The 19,290-nt window shown below is 50.1% G+C and overlaps 1 protein-coding gene across 4 annotated transcripts in view; it reads right to left on the reverse strand.

The window, feature by feature from the left end:
- Window positions 1–257: 257 nt before the first annotated feature.
- Window positions 258–19,290, reverse strand: part of LOC146856384 (retinol dehydrogenase 16-like) — a 102,259-nt gene continuing 83,226 nt past the window's right edge. For 3 of the 4 annotated variants that reach the window (XM_085654501.1, XM_085654503.1, XM_085654502.1), the window contains exon 5: window positions 258–933. In XM_085654501.1, the coding sequence (XP_085510627.1) occupies window positions 707–933 (227 nt within the window). In that variant the 3' untranslated portion in view covers window positions 258–706. Of the gene's footprint in view, window positions 934–10,851; window positions 11,003–19,290 lie in introns of those variants that run through there. The other variant, XM_085654504.1, reaches the window with a different exon arrangement.

Below are 19,290 nucleotides of genomic sequence, written 5' to 3' on the forward strand. Positions count from 1 at the left end.
AAGAATAAAAAAGCTGCAGATATAAATACAAATTGACTTTTACATACAAAATAAGAGAAACTTTTAAAATAGATTTTGCCTTATTGTTCTGGGGGAAAAAACTCTGAACCTGGACTTTCTGAAGAAAATTTCTACCCTCGAAACAGCACACTTTGTCCACAGTCGAATTTTGGAAAAGATTTTGTGATTCCATAAAACTGTGCATTGATGAATTTGCTGATTTGCACCACCCGGGTATAATTTCACACAACACAAAGCACTCCTAAAACTTCTTTATTTTGAGGAGGAGAGTACCGGCACTTCTCAAGAGAAATGCAATGCCTTTAATTGGAGAGTACCGGCACTTCTCAGAAACAAGCAGGTAGTCAGTAACAGAGTACCTGCACTTTTATTTTTCCATTTCAAACACTGGTTATTATGGGGCACATTTTGCTTTTTGTTCATAGCTGTAGCTTAGATACATTTTGGAATCTCATAATATTGTTAAAGTGCAATGTTTGTAAAGACTGTTTATCTAAAGCAGCAAGTAAACTGATTATTCCTAGACAGAAACTCCCTAGGCTTCAATTTCCCTATGTGAAAAAAAGAGACATTCTTAGAAGCAGACAAACCACCATAATTAAGCGCTCAAAAAGAAATTTAAATATTTATATTTCATAGTCTTTCTAGTTCTGCTGTCCTGTGTTTTGCTGCATCTGCAACAGTTTTAGCTGATTTGGGGGCTCTTGGCAATTTTCGGTGCTTGCAGCATTAGAAGAGCATCCGTTACTATTGACGGCATGTAAGAAAGAGGAAGAAAAATGAGCTTTGCGTCCCAGCCGGCAGAGTAGCGGGTGCGCGGGTGCAGCGCTGTGAGGCCGTGTTCCATGCAATCAGTGACCAGAGAGAGGTTGGAGTTGGCAATCGCGCCGGCCCCTTCTGCCATCTTGTGACCTGGCAATAAAGAAAAGAAAAACCTAAGAAGGTGACACACGGATGGTAAGCAGCATTTCATTTAATTGAAATTTAATTTAATTTTTACAAAACATTTTCTAAAGCACTGTCCATAGTTACGAAATGTGTATGCACAGATTGGATAAAAGGTTAGGGAAAATAAACAACTGTCAAGACCAAGATGATGGAGCAGGAAAAGCTCAAAACAGTGTCTGATTGAAAAGCATGTTGGAGGGACTGAAGATGGAGGTAGGGCAGACAAATAAACAAAGGTAGACTGAAACTTACAAGCTGGTACGCAGGCCATAGTAAAAAAAAAGAAAGATGGGAAGGAACAAGACAGCATAAAGTAACCAGTACTGGCAATGTCAGTAGGTCTTGCTTAATTGAACTGTTTGCTCTTTGTTGTAAATGCTGCAATAAGAAATGCTGCAATTACCCTGTTTAATATAGGAGCGGGCATCAATTGCCATAGTAGTAGTGGGCATCAGTTGTCCAATACAGGGCAAGTATGAATGGGCTATGCAAGGAAACTAAGTGCCCCAAATAATTCATACATTAATGGAGCTAGTGGGGGGCATTGGAGGCCCACAAAATGCTTGAATCACTTGGCTATTAACAGGTGCCAGTGGCCCCACACACTCCACACATCAAAGGGCATAGAAGTGAGTGTCACTTTAAAAAATAAATTAAAGTAGTTCTTTCTACAGGAGTGTTAGTGTGTGAAGGAAGCAGTTCATAAGGGCTTAATGAGGGGGTCATATGAATAGGTCCCAATGGCCTTTTGTTAGAAGAGCAGATCACCACAGTACTGTACTGCGGAGAAAAAGGTCTACATTAGGTGCACTGCCAACTGTGCAGGATGAAATAGTGTAAGGTAAGCATGTCCCCAGTGGAAGGAGCAAATTGTGTGAAAGATAAGTAAGTCACGAGCAGCTGCACTACAGGTGAAAGATTAGCCTGTCCCTATGGACATGTGCACCCCAAGCAGGTGGCCAACCCTCTCTTTCAGATCATAGGCAAGGAGAGCATATCATCCAGGCCATGTGTGGGTGACATGGGTATTTTGACAAAATATTGAGTTAGAAATGTTGATTTACACAAATATCGAGTTGTAAATATCGTGACACAGAAATATCAACAACAAGAATATTGTGGTCAAGAATATCGATTTTAAGGCAAGAAATATTGTTGAAAAAAATATACAAGTCATCAATATCGTTTGCAAAAATTTGGGGGCTTATTAGGATGGCGGGCGTCATCCCCGCGGTGTTGGGACCGGCTGCCAGACATGCGGCGGTCTCGCACCGCGAATTAGGATGTGACCGCCACCCTGGCGGTCACATTCTGCATTTTAACATTACGGCGGGTGCTGCTGACAGCAGCACCCACCGCGATGTTAGAATCGCATGTCTGGCATTTCACTGCACCACATGTCAGGCACCACACGGTGCCTGCCACTTGGTGCTGCGAAATGTAGGGGGGTACCATAGGTATGCCCCAAGTGTACCCCACCTCCCCCAGACACAAGGGGGGCCCGAAACAGGCCCCCAAAACCAATCTCCGCCAGCCTTTCCATGGCTGCGTTGCTGCCATGGACAGGCCCTTAGCAATCAACATGCCTGCTAGGCACCGCCACCATATTAGAGCCCCTGCTCCGCCTGGCAGGCAATGTCCATAAGGCACTGTGTCCAGAATCCGCCAAGCGGAGGCATCAGCCTCCCTCGGCTCCCTTTCTCGCCCCTCACTGCAATAATCGCCAGTAATTCCTCAGGCTCACAGTGGGGCAAGCGGGTCATGCCCCCCTTATTAAACATCCAAAACAGCTCGCTGTCGTCGGGGTCCCCCAACCCTGCAGGGCGGTCGTGGCATGCGGGAGACAGCATTTCCCGTATTTCAACATTCAACATGAAATAGCGCCATAACCTGGTTCTGGAGAAAGGAGCTTTATTTATATTGGCACAGGCAACAACGATGGTGAGGCACCTGGCGCGTTTCAGTGAATTGCCTTCCTCAGAGCTGCATCACATGTGCAGTGTCCCAGGTGTGGTTACTGATAGTAAAATCACCTGCCTGACTGCTGCCGTACTGCAAGTCCCAAAATTCATCAGGAGCCTTAGTGGAATACCCGTGCAGTCATGGTGATGTTTGGCCACACTGTCAGCCCCAGCGTGATGTAGCAGGTAAGTACGGTTCTTAGGCAAATGCTGGTGCACACAAGCTCTTTGTTGTAGCCCCACAATGTCCATAAGGCGCAGTGTCCAGAACCCGCCAAGCGGAGGCATCAGCCTCCCTCGGCTCCCTTTCTCGCCTCTCACTGCAATAATCGCCGGTAATTCCTCAGGCTCACAGTGGGGCAAGCGGGTCATGCCCCCCTTATTAACCTTCCAAAACAGCTCGCTTTTATTTTCACTCTTCTGCATACTTGCTTAGTTAAATTACCCTCAGTGGTAAAAATGCTTTTAAACGAAATGATAACAGAAACCTACTGAAGGAAAATAATTTGCTCGAAGAGGGACTACGTGTCCCAACATGCTCTGTCATGAACTATGCACTAAGCCAAGCCCACTGAGGGTAATGAACTAATCAAGTATGCAAAAGAGTGAAAATAAAAGAGAGCTTCTTCTGTTATGTCTTTCAGAGCAAGCCAAGCCTATGAGTAAGATGTCAATCATCGAAACGCGTCGGGCGACAGTTTACCGCGATGCCAAAGCGAGCCAGTAATGAAGTCTGCATGGTCTACTGCCTGCCGAGTGCCCTGCCTAGCAGAGAACTCTGGGTAGTTCTCAAGTTTAGGTGGAAAGCAGCTCCTGTATAGAGCACTCTCAACACCAGTGACACTCTAGATCTGCTCACCTCAAATGTCTGCTTTTCTATCAAAGTCTTTAAGCATAGGATTAGCACTGTGCCATCCACACCGAGATAGAAAAGGACAAAGTCTTTTGCCATTTCTACAGCAAAGTCTTTAAGCATAGGACTAGCACAGTGCTGTCCTTGCCGAGCTGTAAAACGAGAAAAGCCATTTACCACTCCAGGCACAGTATTACAGCTTCAAATTGGTTAAATACCAACCAAGCCAACCTGAAATGAGTAAAAGCAACCTCTGACACTGTGTTTCGCTCTAATTAGAGCTCTTCAGAGAGGTATAGGAAGAGGACGGGGGAGTGCAGCTGCACTTCACCACCCATGGTGGGCCAGCCACCCTCCCCGTGATCATGTCTGGGGGGAGCAGGCAACTACCACACAAACAGTTCTTGGCTGCAGGAGCGGGAAGGGTGAAGGGAGTGCTGTCAGCTTCTGCAGGCAGCAAAGGAAATGCTAGACAAAGATCAAAAAGGAAAGCCAAGCGGCACAACAAAAATAAGCAGCCAGAGCTGTTCATAACATGTGCATGATCCCGAAGGAGCACCCCATTATGTCCAGACACAAGGGAGCACCCAGTATAAGTAAAAAAAATACCCTTTCAGGCATAGAGTGACAAATAAATTATGCAAAAAAGAAGCAGAGAACTCTGGGTAGTTCTCAAGTTTCGGTGGAAAGCAGCTCCTGTATAGAGCACTCTCAACACCACCATATATATATCCACATGCGCGTTCTTATGTATTTATGCGTGTAAACATGTTAAAAACTATGACTCTGTCATGTGCCCGTTAGGTCTGGTAGGAATTAGTGCCATTCTTCCATGTACACAATCCCTTCCTCAAGTTGCCCTCTCTTTTGCCACTTCAACTTTTGACACATATTTGCATTTGTGACAATTGGACTAGTTTCAACACCAACCTTGCTGACATGGAACACTTCGTGAGAACACTCTAACACTGCCTTGGCATTAGGTGCAAGGCCCTCACGTTCGTGATACAAATGTGATTATTTGTACATTCATATAGCGACGCAGATATCAGTAGAACACAAAAAATGGTAGCCTAATCACAATCTTGGTCCAAGGCAAGAATGCCATTTTCTATATATGCAAAAACAACAGTTGACGGACAGAATGCAGAACATTGTCAAACATTCACCCCAGTACAGAGATCTGGGCCTAAATACATCATTTTTATGCTCACCATGCCGTTCCAGATTAAACCCAGCCATATGCAAATCAGTATTGACCCTGTGCCTCATGGGAACAGTCCAGCCCGATGTCAGTTTGCTCCACAAGACTTACCTCTGCTTGTGCAGCGATTCCGCAGAGACGACAGGAGCGCCCGTCCCCGCACCCACCTGACCCTCGTGGACCGTAGAACCCAGCAGGGATGAGATGGACGCAGGGAAAGGAGCCTCAATGAAAGCGGTGGGTAGGGGTGCAGGGTATCTCGGAATGACCTGTGATAGAGGAAGACTATGGTCAGTGAAGAACCCACAACCACAATGGAAGCACACACAGAGCTATGTCCTGTCCCCGACTCAAGGAACTCACCCTACTGCGGGAACGCCGGTCGCAATACGGCCGTAGCGTAGGTGAAAGGCCAAGGACAGGCTATGCAGTAAGCAAATGTCGGTGCTCTCACACCGTGGTCAGTGGAAATCAAGCTAGTTTCCTGTAACAACCCTGGAAGCGGCAATCAATGTTTAACCCCTGCTTCCGAGTAGAGAAAACAAACAGCAAGGCGCCACAGCGAGAAAGTAACTCCTCTATAGTATTAGCACATACTAAAGGGTAAAATCATCAAAGGCAAAATCAGCAATGGAGAACCGAAATAGCGCTAAGCGCGTTTTAGGCAAAACAGACTGTGGCAAAATCATCCAGGCAAAATCAGCAATGGAAATCAGAAAATGGCGCAATGCGCTTTTAGGCAAAAACCAACAGTGGCAAAAATCATCGAGGCAAAATCATCGAGGCAAAATCAGCAATGGAAATCTGCAATGGCCCTATGCGCGTTGAGGCAAATAAACTGTGCAAAATCATAAAAGGCAAAATCAGCAATGGTAGGCTCCACTCCCCACAGGCACAAGAACAGGAGAAACCTTCAACAGCCCGAGAAGGCTAGGGGGCAAGGGTTAGGAAAAACCTGAGAAGCCAGGACTGGTTCCGAAGCGTGGACGAAGGTAGAAACTGGTTCCACGGGATAGGGACGGCGTTCTTTTCCGTTCGGTTTCAGGACGGTCACTCTCGCTCCTCGCTGCTCGGAACTCCAATGAATACGAAGCGCCGAGCCGGCGGGAAACGCGGCGTATAAGCGTTTCCCCCGGAAGCGCTTCCTTGACCCTAGTGCTCCTGTGGATGACTAGACCGGTACTCGACTTCCGCCCGGAAGTGAGTATTTCGGGTCGTCTCTGTGTGTGCGTCTTCGTGGAGGGGGACGGCAAGCGCCGTAACATGACAGAACCCCCCCCAAAAACAAGTCCCCCCCCCCCCGGGGCTCAAAAAGGGACAGCAGGGCGAGGGCTGCAGGGGTGACTGAGATGAAAGGCACGGACCAGAACAGGAGCATGGCGAACATGGGACAAAGGCTCCCAAGACCGCTCATCCGGGCCGTACCCCTTCCAATCGACCAGGTAGAACAACTTCCCCTTGGTACGACGAGAACCCAGGATGGCCCGGACTTCGTACTCCACGTGGTCCTCCACCACCACAGGAGACGGAGGAGAAGGAACCCCGCCATCCGGGCGGACCGCTTGCAGAAGAGAAACATGGAAAACGGGGTGGATCCTCATGTGCGGAGGGAGCGTTAGTTTCATGGCCACCGGATTCACCACCTTCTCAATGACAAAGGGACCCACATAACGGGGTAACAGTTTCTTGGGGCCATGCACGTTGAGATGTCTGATAGACAACCACACTCGGTCACCCACGCGGTATTCGGGCTCCTTCTGTCTATGGGCGTCAGCATGCGCCTTGTAGGTGTCCTTTGCCTTGGCCAACTCAAAGCGAGCTTGCTGCCAGATAGTACGTAAGGCAGCATGATAGGAACGAACTGACGGCAAGAAGCAGTCCCGGGGTATTTCCCAGGCAGAGGTGCGGGGGTGACGGCCTTGGAGGCAAAAGAAGGGAGACATTCCGATGGCGGAATGCTTACTGTTGTTGTAGGCGTACTCAGCCATCCATAGGACCTCGGACCAGTCTTTGTCAACCATAAGCAGCAGGCAACGGAGGTACTGCTCCATGGTGTGGTTAGTTCTTTCCGCTTGACCGTCCGTTTGTGGGTGGTACGCTGTGGACAAGCGTACGTCCATCTTGAGGATTCTGCACACCTCTCTCCAGAAGTGGGACACGAATTGCGATCCCCGGTCTGTTATGACCACCGATGGAATGCCATGAAGGCGGATTACTTCTTGCACAAAGATTCCGGCCAGGGTCACAGCTGTGGGCACCTTCAGCAAAGGCACGAAATGCGCCATTTTGGAGAGATGGTCGACGATGGTGAGAATCGTGGTGTGCCCCGTCTTGGTGGTAGGGAGTTCCACCACGAAGTCCATGGAGATGGTGTGCCATGGATACGGTGGTATCGGAATGGGACGCAGAAGGCCCACCGGAGACACGGAAGCGTTCTTACTCAGGAGACAGATGGTACAGCTCCTCACATGAAGTCCTGTGTCGGCCACCATGGTCGGCCACCAGAATTGTCTCTGCAAGAGCTCCAGTGTCTTATGGAAACCGGGATGGCTGGACAAAACGTGGTCGTGACATAGGCGGACCGCTTCCTGCCGACTGGGCACCCCAGGTAGATACAGCCGGTCTCCATGAAACAGCAATCCGTCCGTGTATGACACGTCTGTGCGTCCATCCGCCAGTCCCTCCAGGTTGACTTGCTCCGTGTCCTTCCGTACTTGAGTTAAGAAGCCCGAAGATGTCACCACACCCTGGAAGTGTTTCTCGGCAAGGATAGGAACAGGCTCGGTGTTCTCAGCTTCGTTGTCAGCTTCTTCCATCCGCGAGAGGGCATCAGCCTTGGCATTTTCCCTTCCTGGCCGAAACGTGATCACGAAATCGTAGTCATTGAAGAAAAGGGTCCATCGGAGTTGTCGGGCGGTGAGAGCGCGTGCTGACCGGAGAAACTGAAGGTTCCTGTGATCCGTATAGATGGTTACAGTGTGTTTGGCGTCTTTCAGGAAGTGGCGCCATTCCTCGAAAGCGGTCTTGATGGCAAGGAGCTCTCTGTCCGACACCGAGTAGTTACGTTCCGCAGGTTGTAGTTTCTTGGAATAGAATGCCACCGGATGCAGTAGTCCAGTGCGGGTGCTCCGTTGAGACAGCACGCCCCCGATGGCGTCTTTAGAGGCATCCGCCTCCACGACGAAGGGCTGCTTGGTGTCGGGGTGCATCAGAACCGGGGCTACGGTAAAACGTCTCTTCAGTTCTTGGAAGGCGTCGTCCGCCTTTTCATCCCAATTGAAGCGCACTCCCTTACGCAACAACCGGGTAATCGGGGCTACCATCTCGGAGAAGCCAGTGATGAATCGGCGGTAGTAATTGGAAAACCCCAGGAACCGTTGTACCCCTTTCACGGACTCCGGGGGGGGCCAGGACAGGATGGCTTCCACTTTCTTGTTGTCCATTTGTATGCCCGCTGGAGTGATGACATGCCCCAGGAACTCGACCGTGGTGACGTGAAAGACGCTCTTTTCCAGCTTTACATACAGACGATGTCTACCCAGCCGCTGAAGGACGGAACGCACGTGCTGCACGTGCTCTGTGATGGTCTGCGAATAGATCAAGATATCGTCTATGTAGACGATGCAAAAGACGTCTATGAACTCCCGTAACACCTCGTCGATAAAGTACTGGAACGCTGCTGGAGCGTTACAGAGTCTGAAAGGCATGACCTGGTATTCGAATAACCCGAATTTGGTTCGGAAAGCGGTCTTCCATTCGTCGCCTTTTCGGACTCTGACTAGATGGTACGCCCCCCGCAGGTCGAGTTTAGTATACACCGAGGCGTCTTTTACCTGTTCCAGGAGATTGGTTATCAAGGGCAGCGGGTAACGGTTTTTGACGGTGATGTTGTTCATCGCTCGAAAGTCAATGCACGTTCGCAGATCGCCCTCCTTCTTGGCCACGAAAAATAGAGGAGAGGAAACCGGAGACCTGGAATGACGGATAAAGCCGTTGACCAAATACTCGTCCAAGTAGGAGCGTAGGTGGGCGTTTTCTTTCTCCATGAGAGAATAAATCCTGCTGCAGGGCAACGTGGAACCGGGAATCAGGTCTATCCGGCAATCGAACGAGCGATGCGGCGGCAAGGTGTTGGCTCCTTTTTTGTCGAACACGTCGGCGAGGTCCAGATATTCTTTGGGCACGGCTGCTTGGGAAACCAACCCCATACCCTGCACGGGCAGCGATCTTGCTTGTATGGAGCGAGTCCCGAGGAGGTGGTCTTGGGTATAACAGGAATCACAACAATGCTCTGAGTCCAAGTGGATGCTTCTGGATACCCAATCAACGCGAGGATTGTGCTTCACCAACCACGGCAACCCCAATATCACCTTGAATTGAGGAGCATCAATGACGTCAAAGCTGATGACTTCGGCGTGGTGATTGATAAAGGACATAGTCATGTTCTCGGTGTGGTGCCGAATAGGGCCGGAAGTTAGGTCTGTTCCATCCACCGCCTTGACCGTCTCGGGTTGGGCCTTTGACACTGTGGCTATACCCAAGGCACGTGAGAATGCGGTGTCTATGAAACAGCCTGTAGCACCGGAGTCCAACATCGCCGTCACTTGCCAAGTTCTGCCCTCCTGGTTTTGCAAGGAAACATCCATTCCTATATGGTGAGTAACGTCGACTACAGCAGGGATCGCGGCATTGCAATATGAAAAACCCAGAGGACGGATCCCCTTATCTACTGGGTTGTCCCGTTTCCCGTCTTCTCCGTTTTGGTGATGGGCAACGCGAACGGCCTCCCGCTCCGGGACTTCGTGGGCTTCACCGGACATTCCCTGACGAAGTGTCCGCTTTTCCCACAGTACAGACATTGATTCTGTTTCCTCCGCCGTTCCCTTTCCTGACTTGACAAAGGACCTCTTATGCCTCCGATTTGCATGGGTTCAGGTGCGTCGCTCTGGGGACCGGGTCCTTCCTGGGTCTTCCGGGTCTCCTTCTCCCCCATAGATAGGAGACGACTGTCACTGCTTCCTCCTTTATCTGACTTTCGTTCTTGCAACCGAAAGTTCATCTTCACCACCAGATCGATGAAGGGACCGATTTCCTCGGGTGGGTCAGGGAACTGCGAAATGAGATCTTTTAGTTCGTCTCGCAATCCTCGATAAAAGACTGACACCTTCTTGTCCTCGGGCCACTGGGACTCAATCACTAGCCTACTGAAAGTGGTGATGTAGTGCAGGAGGTCCTGGTTGCCTTGCTTGAGGCTGAGCAACGCGTTATCAGCGGCTTGCACAAAGGTGTGCCGCGCGAACATACGTCGCATAGCTTCCTTAAAGGTCGGCAGGTGGTGCAGCATGGGGTCGTCGTGTTCAACCAAGGCTATTGACCACTGAGCGGCGTCTCCGCCCATGTACGACAGGATGTAGGCAACTTTGGATGCATCATCAGGAAAGGCAGTGTTCCTGGCCATAAAATGCAAGTGGCATTGATGGATAAAGATGCCATACTTGGTACTGTCGCCATAGAACCGTTCTGGTGGTGCCAGTTGTACGGGATGAGGAGCGATAACTTGGACCGCAGGAGTCGGGTTGCTGGCGGCAGAGGACCCCCCAAACGTAAATGTTGGCTGTCGTAATATCCCTTCCTGTATGCTCCGGTGGCTCGGGGCGGACCCCCAAGGGTTGGTGACCCCCGATGACATCTGGCCCTGTAGGGTAGTCATGTCGTGACGTAAGCTGAGGTTTTCTGCCTGTATTGCGGTTAGCATGGAGGCAATGTCTTGCAAGGTGACCTCTGGGTCGCCCATGTCGTCCGGGCAGAATGGTAAACGTGGGCTTCGTATTCTGTCAGTTTGCTCCACAAGACTTACCTCTGCTTGTGCAGCGATTCCGCAGAGACGACAGGAGCGCCCGTCCCCGCACCCACCTGACCCTCGTGGACCGTAGAACCCAGCAGGGATGAGATGGACGCAGGGAAAGGAGCCTCAATGAAAGCGGTGGGTAGGGGTGCAGGGTATCTCGGAATGACCTGTGATAGAGGAAGACTATGGTCAGTGAAGAACCCACAACCACAATGGAAGCACACACAGAGCTATGTCCTGTCCCCGACTCAAGGAACTCACCCTACTGCGGGAACGCCGGTCGCAATACGGCCGTAGCGTAGGTGAAAGGCCAAGGACAGGCTATGCAGTAAGCAAATGTCGGTGCTCTCACACCGTGGTCAGTGGAAATCAAGCTAGTTTCCTGTAACAACCCTGGAAGCGGCAATCAATGTTTAACCCCTGCTTCCGAGTAGAGAAAACAAACAGCAAGGCGCCACAGCGAGAAAGTAACTCCTCTATAGTATTAGCACATACTAAAGGGTAAAATCATCAAAGGCAAAATCAGCAATGGAGAACCGAAATAGTGCTAAGCGCGTTTTAGGCAAAACAGACTGTGGCAAAATCATCCAGGCAAAATCAGCAATGGAAATCAGAAAATGGCGCAATGCGCTTTTAGGCAAAAACCAACAGTGGCAAAATTCATCGAGGCAAAATCATCGAGGCAAAATCAGCAATGGAAATCTGCAATGGCGCTATGCGCGTTGAGGCAAATAAACTGTGCAAAATCATAAAAGGCAAAATCAGCAATGGTAGGCTCCACTCCCCACAGGCACAAGAACAGGAGAAACCTTCAACAGCCCGAGAAGGCTAGGGGGCAAGGGTTAGGAAAAACCTGAGAAGCCAGGACTGGTTCCGAAGCGTGGACGAAGGTAGAAACTGGTTCCACGGGATAGGGACGGCGTTCTTTTCCGTTCGGTTTCAGGACGGTCACTCTCGCTCCTCGCTGCTCGGAACTCCAATGAATACGAAGCGCCGAGCCGGCGGGAAACGCGGCGTATAAGCGTTTCCCCCGGAAGCGCTTCCTTGACCCTAGTGCTCCTGTGGATGACTAGACCGGTACTCGACTTCCGCCCGGAAGTGAGTATTTCGGGTCGTCTCTGTGTGTGCGTCTTCGTGGAGGGGGACGGCAAGCACCGTAACATGACACCCGAACTGCCAAGCCAGGTCCTCCCTGGACTGGAAACAAGCATCCTAGGACCGGTTTCGGGTTTCACCCCTCTTCAGCCAGGATAGCTTGATTCCAGTGGCATGGAGAGCACGGGACCCACGTCTGGGCATACCCTTCCCACTCGAGGTGACAAATGCAAAAACAGCAGTTGATGGACAGAATGCAGAACAATGTCGTACATTCACCCCAGTACAGAGATCTGGGCCTAAATCCATCGTTTTTTTGCTCACCATGCCGTTCCAGTTTGAACCCAGCCATATGCAAATCAGTCTTGACCCTGTGCCTCATGGGAACAGTCCTGCCCAAATTGCCAGGCCAGGTCCTTCCTGGACTGGAAACAAGCATCCTAGGACCGGTTTCGGGGTTTCACCCCTCTTCAGCCAGGATAGCTTGATTCCAGTGGCATGGAGAGCACGGGACCCACGTCTGGGCATAACCTTCCAATTCGGGGTGACAAATGCAAAAACAACAGTTGATAGACAGAATGAAGAACAATGTCATACATTCACCCCAGTACAGAGATCTGGGTCTAAATCCATCATTTTTTTGCTCACCATGCTGTTCCAGTTTGAACCCAGCCATATGAAAATCAGTCTTGACCCTGTGCCTCATGGGAACAGTCCAGCCCGAACTGCCAAGCCAGGTCCTCCCTGAACTGGAAACAAGCATCTTAGGACCGGTTTCGGGGTTTCACCCCTCTTCAGCTAGGATAGCTTGATTCCAGTGGCATGGAGAGCACGTGGCCCACGTCTGGGCATACCCTTCCCACTCGGAGTGACAAATGCAAAAACAACAGTTGATGGACAGAATCAGAACAATGTCATACATTCACCCCAGTACAGAGATCTGGGCCTAAATCCATCCTTTTTTTGCTCACCATACCGTTCCAGTTTGAACCCAGCCATATGCAAATCAGTCCTGACCCTGTGCCTCATGGGAACAGTCCAGCCCGGACTGCCAAGCCAGGTCCTCCCTGGACTGGAAACAAGCATCCTAGGACCGGTTTCGGGGTTTCACCCCTCTTCAGCCAGGATAGCTTGATTCCAGTGGCATGGAGAGCACGGGACCCACGTCTGGGCATAACCTTCCAATTCGGGGTGACAAATGCAAAAACAACAGTTGATAGACAGAATGAAGAACAATGTCATACATTCACCCCAGTACAGAGATCTGGGTCTAAATCCATCATTTTTTTGCTCACCATGCTGTTCCAGTTTGAACCCAGCCATATGAAAATCAGTCTTGACCCTGTGCCTCATGGGAACAGTCCAGCCCGAACTGCCAAGCCAGGTCCTCCCTGAACTGGAAACAAGCATCTTAGGACCGGTTTCGGGGTTTCACCCCTCTTCAGCTAGGATAGCTTGATTCCAGTGGCATGGAGAGCACGTGGCCCACGTCTGGGCATACCCTTCCCACTCGGAGTGACAAATGCAAAAACAACAGTTGATGGACAGAATCAGAACAATGTCATACATTCACCCCAGTACAGAGATCTGGGCCTAAATCCATCCTTTTTTTGCTCACCATACCGTTCCAGTTTGAACCCAGCCATATGCAAATCAGTCCTGACCCTGTGCCTCATGGGAACAGTCCAGCCCGGACTGCCAAGCCAGGTCCTCCCTGGACTGGAAACAAGCATCCTAGGACCGGTTTCGGGGTTTCACCCCTCTTCAGCCAGGATAGCTTGATTCCAGTGGCATGGAGAGCACGGGACCCACGTCTGGCCATACCCTTCCCACTTGGGGTGACAAATGCAAAAACAACAGTTGATGGACAGAATGCAGAACAATGTCATACATTCCCTCCAATACAGAGATCTGGGCCTAAATCCATCGTTTTTTTGCTCACCATGCCGTTCCAACCCCGAGTCCGGTCCTAGGTTGCTTGATTCCGGTCCAATGGAAGACACGGCTTGGCATTTCGGGCTGGACTGTTCCCATCAGGCACAGGTTCAAGACTGATTTGCATATGGCCATGTCTGAACTGGGGTGGCGTGGTGAGCAAAATAACGATGGATTAAACCCATATCTGTGACTAGGGGTGAATGTTTTGCCAATGTACAACATTCCGTCCATCATCTTGTGTGTTTTGATTTTCTATATATAGCCTTTTGTGTCCTGGCAAAATTGGAGGAGACCCTTCTGCTGACTTCGAGGGGACCCTGCATGCTGAAGCATTCACCTAAGCACCTGACTGACATCTCCATGAGAGGTGTCCAGTTCGCGACCACAACGGGTCCTTTCTCTTACCCACCAGGTAAAGGGGTTAGATCATCCAAAGGGGAGTTTCTTGGCAGACAATATATCCACACCCTAGACACGTAGGTTAGGTTTAGCATCATAGGAGTACGCTACATTGTTTTAATACTTTATATGGATGCATAAATAAGCTGCCTCATCAAGATGGTGGAACTCTTCATTTTATTCCCTATGTGGACACTCATTATAACCTTTGTCTGCTTCTGTCTGTTAACCATCGCAGCTCATATTTTCTGTGCAAAAATCACTACGGTTCAATAAATTAGAAAACGCCCCTTTGTTTATTCTTTGTATATTTCTCTGAGCAGAAAGAGCATGAGCAACTGAACAAAAAGTTCTAAATCTATCACCACAGTTCCTGAGGGAACAGAGTTGTCATGTCAAGTGGTTGCTATAACCATTTGCTCCATGTACACATTAGGAGGGCTAATGGTGGCATTGTGAGCTAGCTGGTCCAAGGGACAACATAACCTACGGGGGTGCATGGAATCAGTCTGGCACCATCCTAAGTTTATGTTGTTCGCTAAAACACAGTTCCTTCTGATTAGTGGAAACTAGCTGATAGATGTATTGCCTTAAGTTACTTAATGACACACGTTATAGTTTCTTCAGATAATTCTAACAATAAGGGGCCAATTCCGATTTCAGCTGCAAAACGTACGGACCGAAGACCGGTCGACACGGACCAGCGCCGTATGACCCGTGCAGTACGATGCAACGCGTGTGAATTACAACCGACACATACGGAATACAAGCCGTACGACCGAGCCGTAAGGAAAATAGTGATCCAGCCGGAAAACCGATGCGAGTTTCACCGACCGACACGAACCGGGAATGAACCCGACCAACACATACCTGCGATGTCCGATCCATGCAGTACGATGCAATGCATGTAAAACCAGACCGACTCGCACGGAGCCCAAGCCGCATGACAGATACGCACAGAAAACCGGGCCCACAAGTAATAGAGATCTCCGCGACCGACGTGTATGAAACACAGAAGAAAGTCAGCCTGAACGAGCCGGAGAAGCCCACACAAGCCAATATCAGCGTCCGTCTCGGTGAGAACAACGTCTCCTTCAAGCCTAGAAAACCCAAAGGAAAAAAGACAAAAAAAGGATCAAACAAGCAATGACAAAGCCAATAAATATTTAAAAAAACGTGGGACAAGGACACACCCACAACTGCACCTATATAAAGGACATCAATCACTACCATGATCCTTTGCCAATAGGAGACACAGCCAGCAGCAAAAACCATCACACAGTAAACACAGACAGACTCACAACTCACCCATCACACAACTCACACACCATCAGCACCTCACCAAAAGCACTCACACATACAGCTAGCTAAACCAACACCAACCCACACAAACTTGCACCCTCACACACAGATCACTCACCACCACCACACATCACCATGCCCACAAGAAAGAAGAATCCAAAGTTCACAGATAGTGAGTTAGAAGTGCTGGTAGACGAGATCATCAAAGTAGAGCCACATTTGTTTGGTACATTGGTCCAAAGGACCCCCATGTCACAGAAAACAAAGATGTGGGCGAGGATTGTGGACAAGGTGAACGAACAAGCACCAACAAGGCGCACAAAGGACGATATCCAGAACAGGTGGTGTTACGTGCGCAGGAGTGTAAAGAAACTCATCGAGAAAGATCACGCCTTGAGTCAGTGCACCGGCGGTGGCCCTCCTGCCAAAACAGTCTACTTCAGGACCTGGGAGGAGAAGGTGCGGGACATCCTACCCCCAGAGAGCTTCCATTGTCTAACAGACATACCAGAGCCTGGTGAGTACACAAACAACATACTCAATATTGTGTGGCAAGGGGACAGTGAAACCATGCACCGCAAGCAAAGCCACAGTAACCAATAGATAATCATCCCAATATGTGTATACTAGTCAGACAAACACAATACCTGCCATCTCATAGTGACTTTGAACTGAGTCATGACATGTACCAACCTACAAACAAATAGAGCAAGGGAGCAGCACAAAGCCAAATAAACACTGCCAGACAGTTTGCCACCACAAACACACTACCTCACAGTGCAGCTGACTGACAGGAAGGAATAGTGGGGATGCAGGTGAAGTGAGTGTATCCAAACGCATGATGGGGTTTGTAGTGACAGATAATGCTCCCCCTCAAAATTGGCCCATCAAGACCACTCTGAAACATGCACACATCACAGGGAGTGGAAAATGACTGACAAGATGGCTGGCACTGGGTCCTGCTGTGGGGAGCACAAGGCCCTGGTAGGGGTTGTGTGCAAATCAGAAGCAGGATACCACTGACTGACATCCTGAAAGACAACTTGCACGCCCTCCAATGGAAGCACGTTTCATGGTGGGATGTCTCGCCGGGTGGGAAGGAGGACTGACAGCTCTGACCATACTTACCAGCATGTGGAGACACCCCCCCCCAACACAAACTCCACACAACTAACCGGGTACAATGCATTGACCCACACCTCAGTGAAATATCAGCAAAAGATACCCCGCACTGGGTGCTGCTGTGTGAAGCACAGGGGCTCTCTTTGGACTTGTAGCCAAACAAACACCGGGATTTCACAGTCAGTCATCTTGCCATTGCTGTCACACTCCCTCACAGGGAAGCAGAGTCAAGAGGAAGGAAGTATGGGCATGCTGGGAAGGGGGTGTAGCCAAGAGCATGATGGGAGTTGCAGTCACAGACAATCCCCACCCACCCACATGGCCCAGCAAGCTCACACTGAACCATGCTCGCCCCACAGGGAGTGGGAAGGGACTGCCAAGATGTCTGACACCGGGCTCTGTTGTGGGGAGCACAAGTCCATGCTGGGAACTGAGCAACAACAAACACCAGGACTTCACAGTCACAGACAATCCCCACCCACCCACATGGCCCAGCAAGCTAACACTGAACCATGCTTGCCTCACAGGGAGTGGGAAGGGACTGTCAAGATGTCTGACACTGGGCCTGAGAAATGATGTGGCTGACAATCACACATATGCACTGACCAAACAAAACCCGCTCGCACACACAGCCATTGCAACCATATGTTCAAAATCATTGTCTGGGGATGCAGTGTCCAGGGGTGCCTCCTGGCCGGCCAGGGGAGGTATGCCTTGCAGATGACAAATGTGGAGCGCCATATATATGGTACATTGCACAAAACACACAGGAACTCACATATACATCGTTGACGGGACATCTGACAGTGAATGGAATGGACACACCAATATAGCCGACACCATAGCATGGTCTCATTCATACTCGGTGCTGTGGTGAGCTGCATTCCACTCCTACATCGTGCTGAAACATAGGCATCCTTCACACAACACACAACACACCACTCACTGACATAGACACTGTAGACACAAGGTCAAACCTGGACAGCATTGGAGAAGACATGCTACTCACAGCAGCCAAACTGCAACACACACACCACCGACCCTCACTGTCATGAACATTGAAAAGCCAGAGTGCTACCTTGCCTAATCCATGTCACCATGGAGAACATTGACAAGTCAAATCACATATGCACGTACAAAACTCAGCACCAGACTCATTAACGATGGTGACATCATCACTTGTATGAAATGAGATGGGAACTAGGAACACTGGAAGAAAACACTCCCTCCAAAGAGATCACAGGCATACCGAACTGTGACCTTGTCGTACCGACACACCAATGTGGCACACAAAGACTAGCAAACTCTGCTACAACACATGCCCCAATAGTACAACATATCCCCAGTGGAATAGCACGTATGTCCTTGTTCAATCTCACATGTGTACAGGGATGACACACCTGTGTCAGCAACATGATGGCCCTGGAGTATTAATGGTCATGTACAGACAAATCTATCCATGAGCTGGGCATGCACACACTTCGACTTGCACATTGAAATGTTTCATTATGGCTGGGCAATGTGCAACAACAATATCAATCTCTGTCCGTGACAAGCCGGAACAAAGCAGTGTACAGGCAGGCATCCGTTCGTACAGTAGAAAATGTCATGTTTGTGAACCATTAATGCCTGTAGAAACATAACTTACATTGTGTGTCTCTTGCAAACACAGGTGGTGCTGGGGACGCAGTACCAAATGAAGAGGATTCCCAGTCCCAGACTCTGGTGGACACTGAGCTCTCTGGTTTGACTCTGTCTCTGTCCTCTTCGGATGACGACGAACAACCTGGCACCTCCGGTGTAAGTCATCATGCAGCATCAGCAGCATCAACATCTGCACCCCCTGTACCCATGCCTCCAGCATCCGGAATTTGACAGGGCACCCCCACCAACACGGACAGACAAAGGCCACAGAACACCCACAGCACAGGGACACAGGACCCCCCCGGAAGCTACAGCCAACACCACCAGCAACACCACCCAAGGGGTCCCAGTGTCACCTGTGCGTGCCGCCGCTGGTCCTGCCCGTGTGGATAGGGGTGCTGGGAGGGGTGGGAGGCAGAGGGCACGCCTTGCAGAGGGGTCTGGACTGCATGATGACCCCCAACTGGCACGCATCATAGATGTGTACCAGGATAGCACCGTAGGATTTGGCCAGGTAGTGGGGATCCTCAAGGACATACAACAGGAGCAGGCTGCCCACCATGCCGGCATGGAGGCAAAGTGGGATGCCCTTACTGCGGTGCATCGGGACATACTCCAATGCCTCTGCCAGATCACCACAAACATGTCCACACCTCCCTGTGTGGCCACAGCATCTGTTGCAACACCATCTGCCAATGCCACATGGAGGGAGAAGGACTCTGGCGGAGAGCCCCCTGCACCGCAGAGGCCTGCACCTGAGGATCCCCCACCCCAAGAAGAAGAGGGGTCGTCCGAAGAAGGACATTTGAGAGGCAGATGTCCCAGCACATCCCCCAGGGCCTCTATACCTGTTCTGGACAATGTTCTTTGTGCGCAACCCGTTCACCATGTCCAATCGCACACAACTCACCCACATGACATGGAGGGTTCATGTTGGTCCAATGTCGCAGATGAC

This window comes from Triturus cristatus, chromosome 4_1 (assembly GCF_964204655.1).
Source record: "Triturus cristatus chromosome 4_1, aTriCri1.1, whole genome shotgun sequence".
Classification (NCBI taxonomy): domain Eukaryota; kingdom Metazoa; phylum Chordata; class Amphibia; order Caudata; family Salamandridae; genus Triturus; species Triturus cristatus.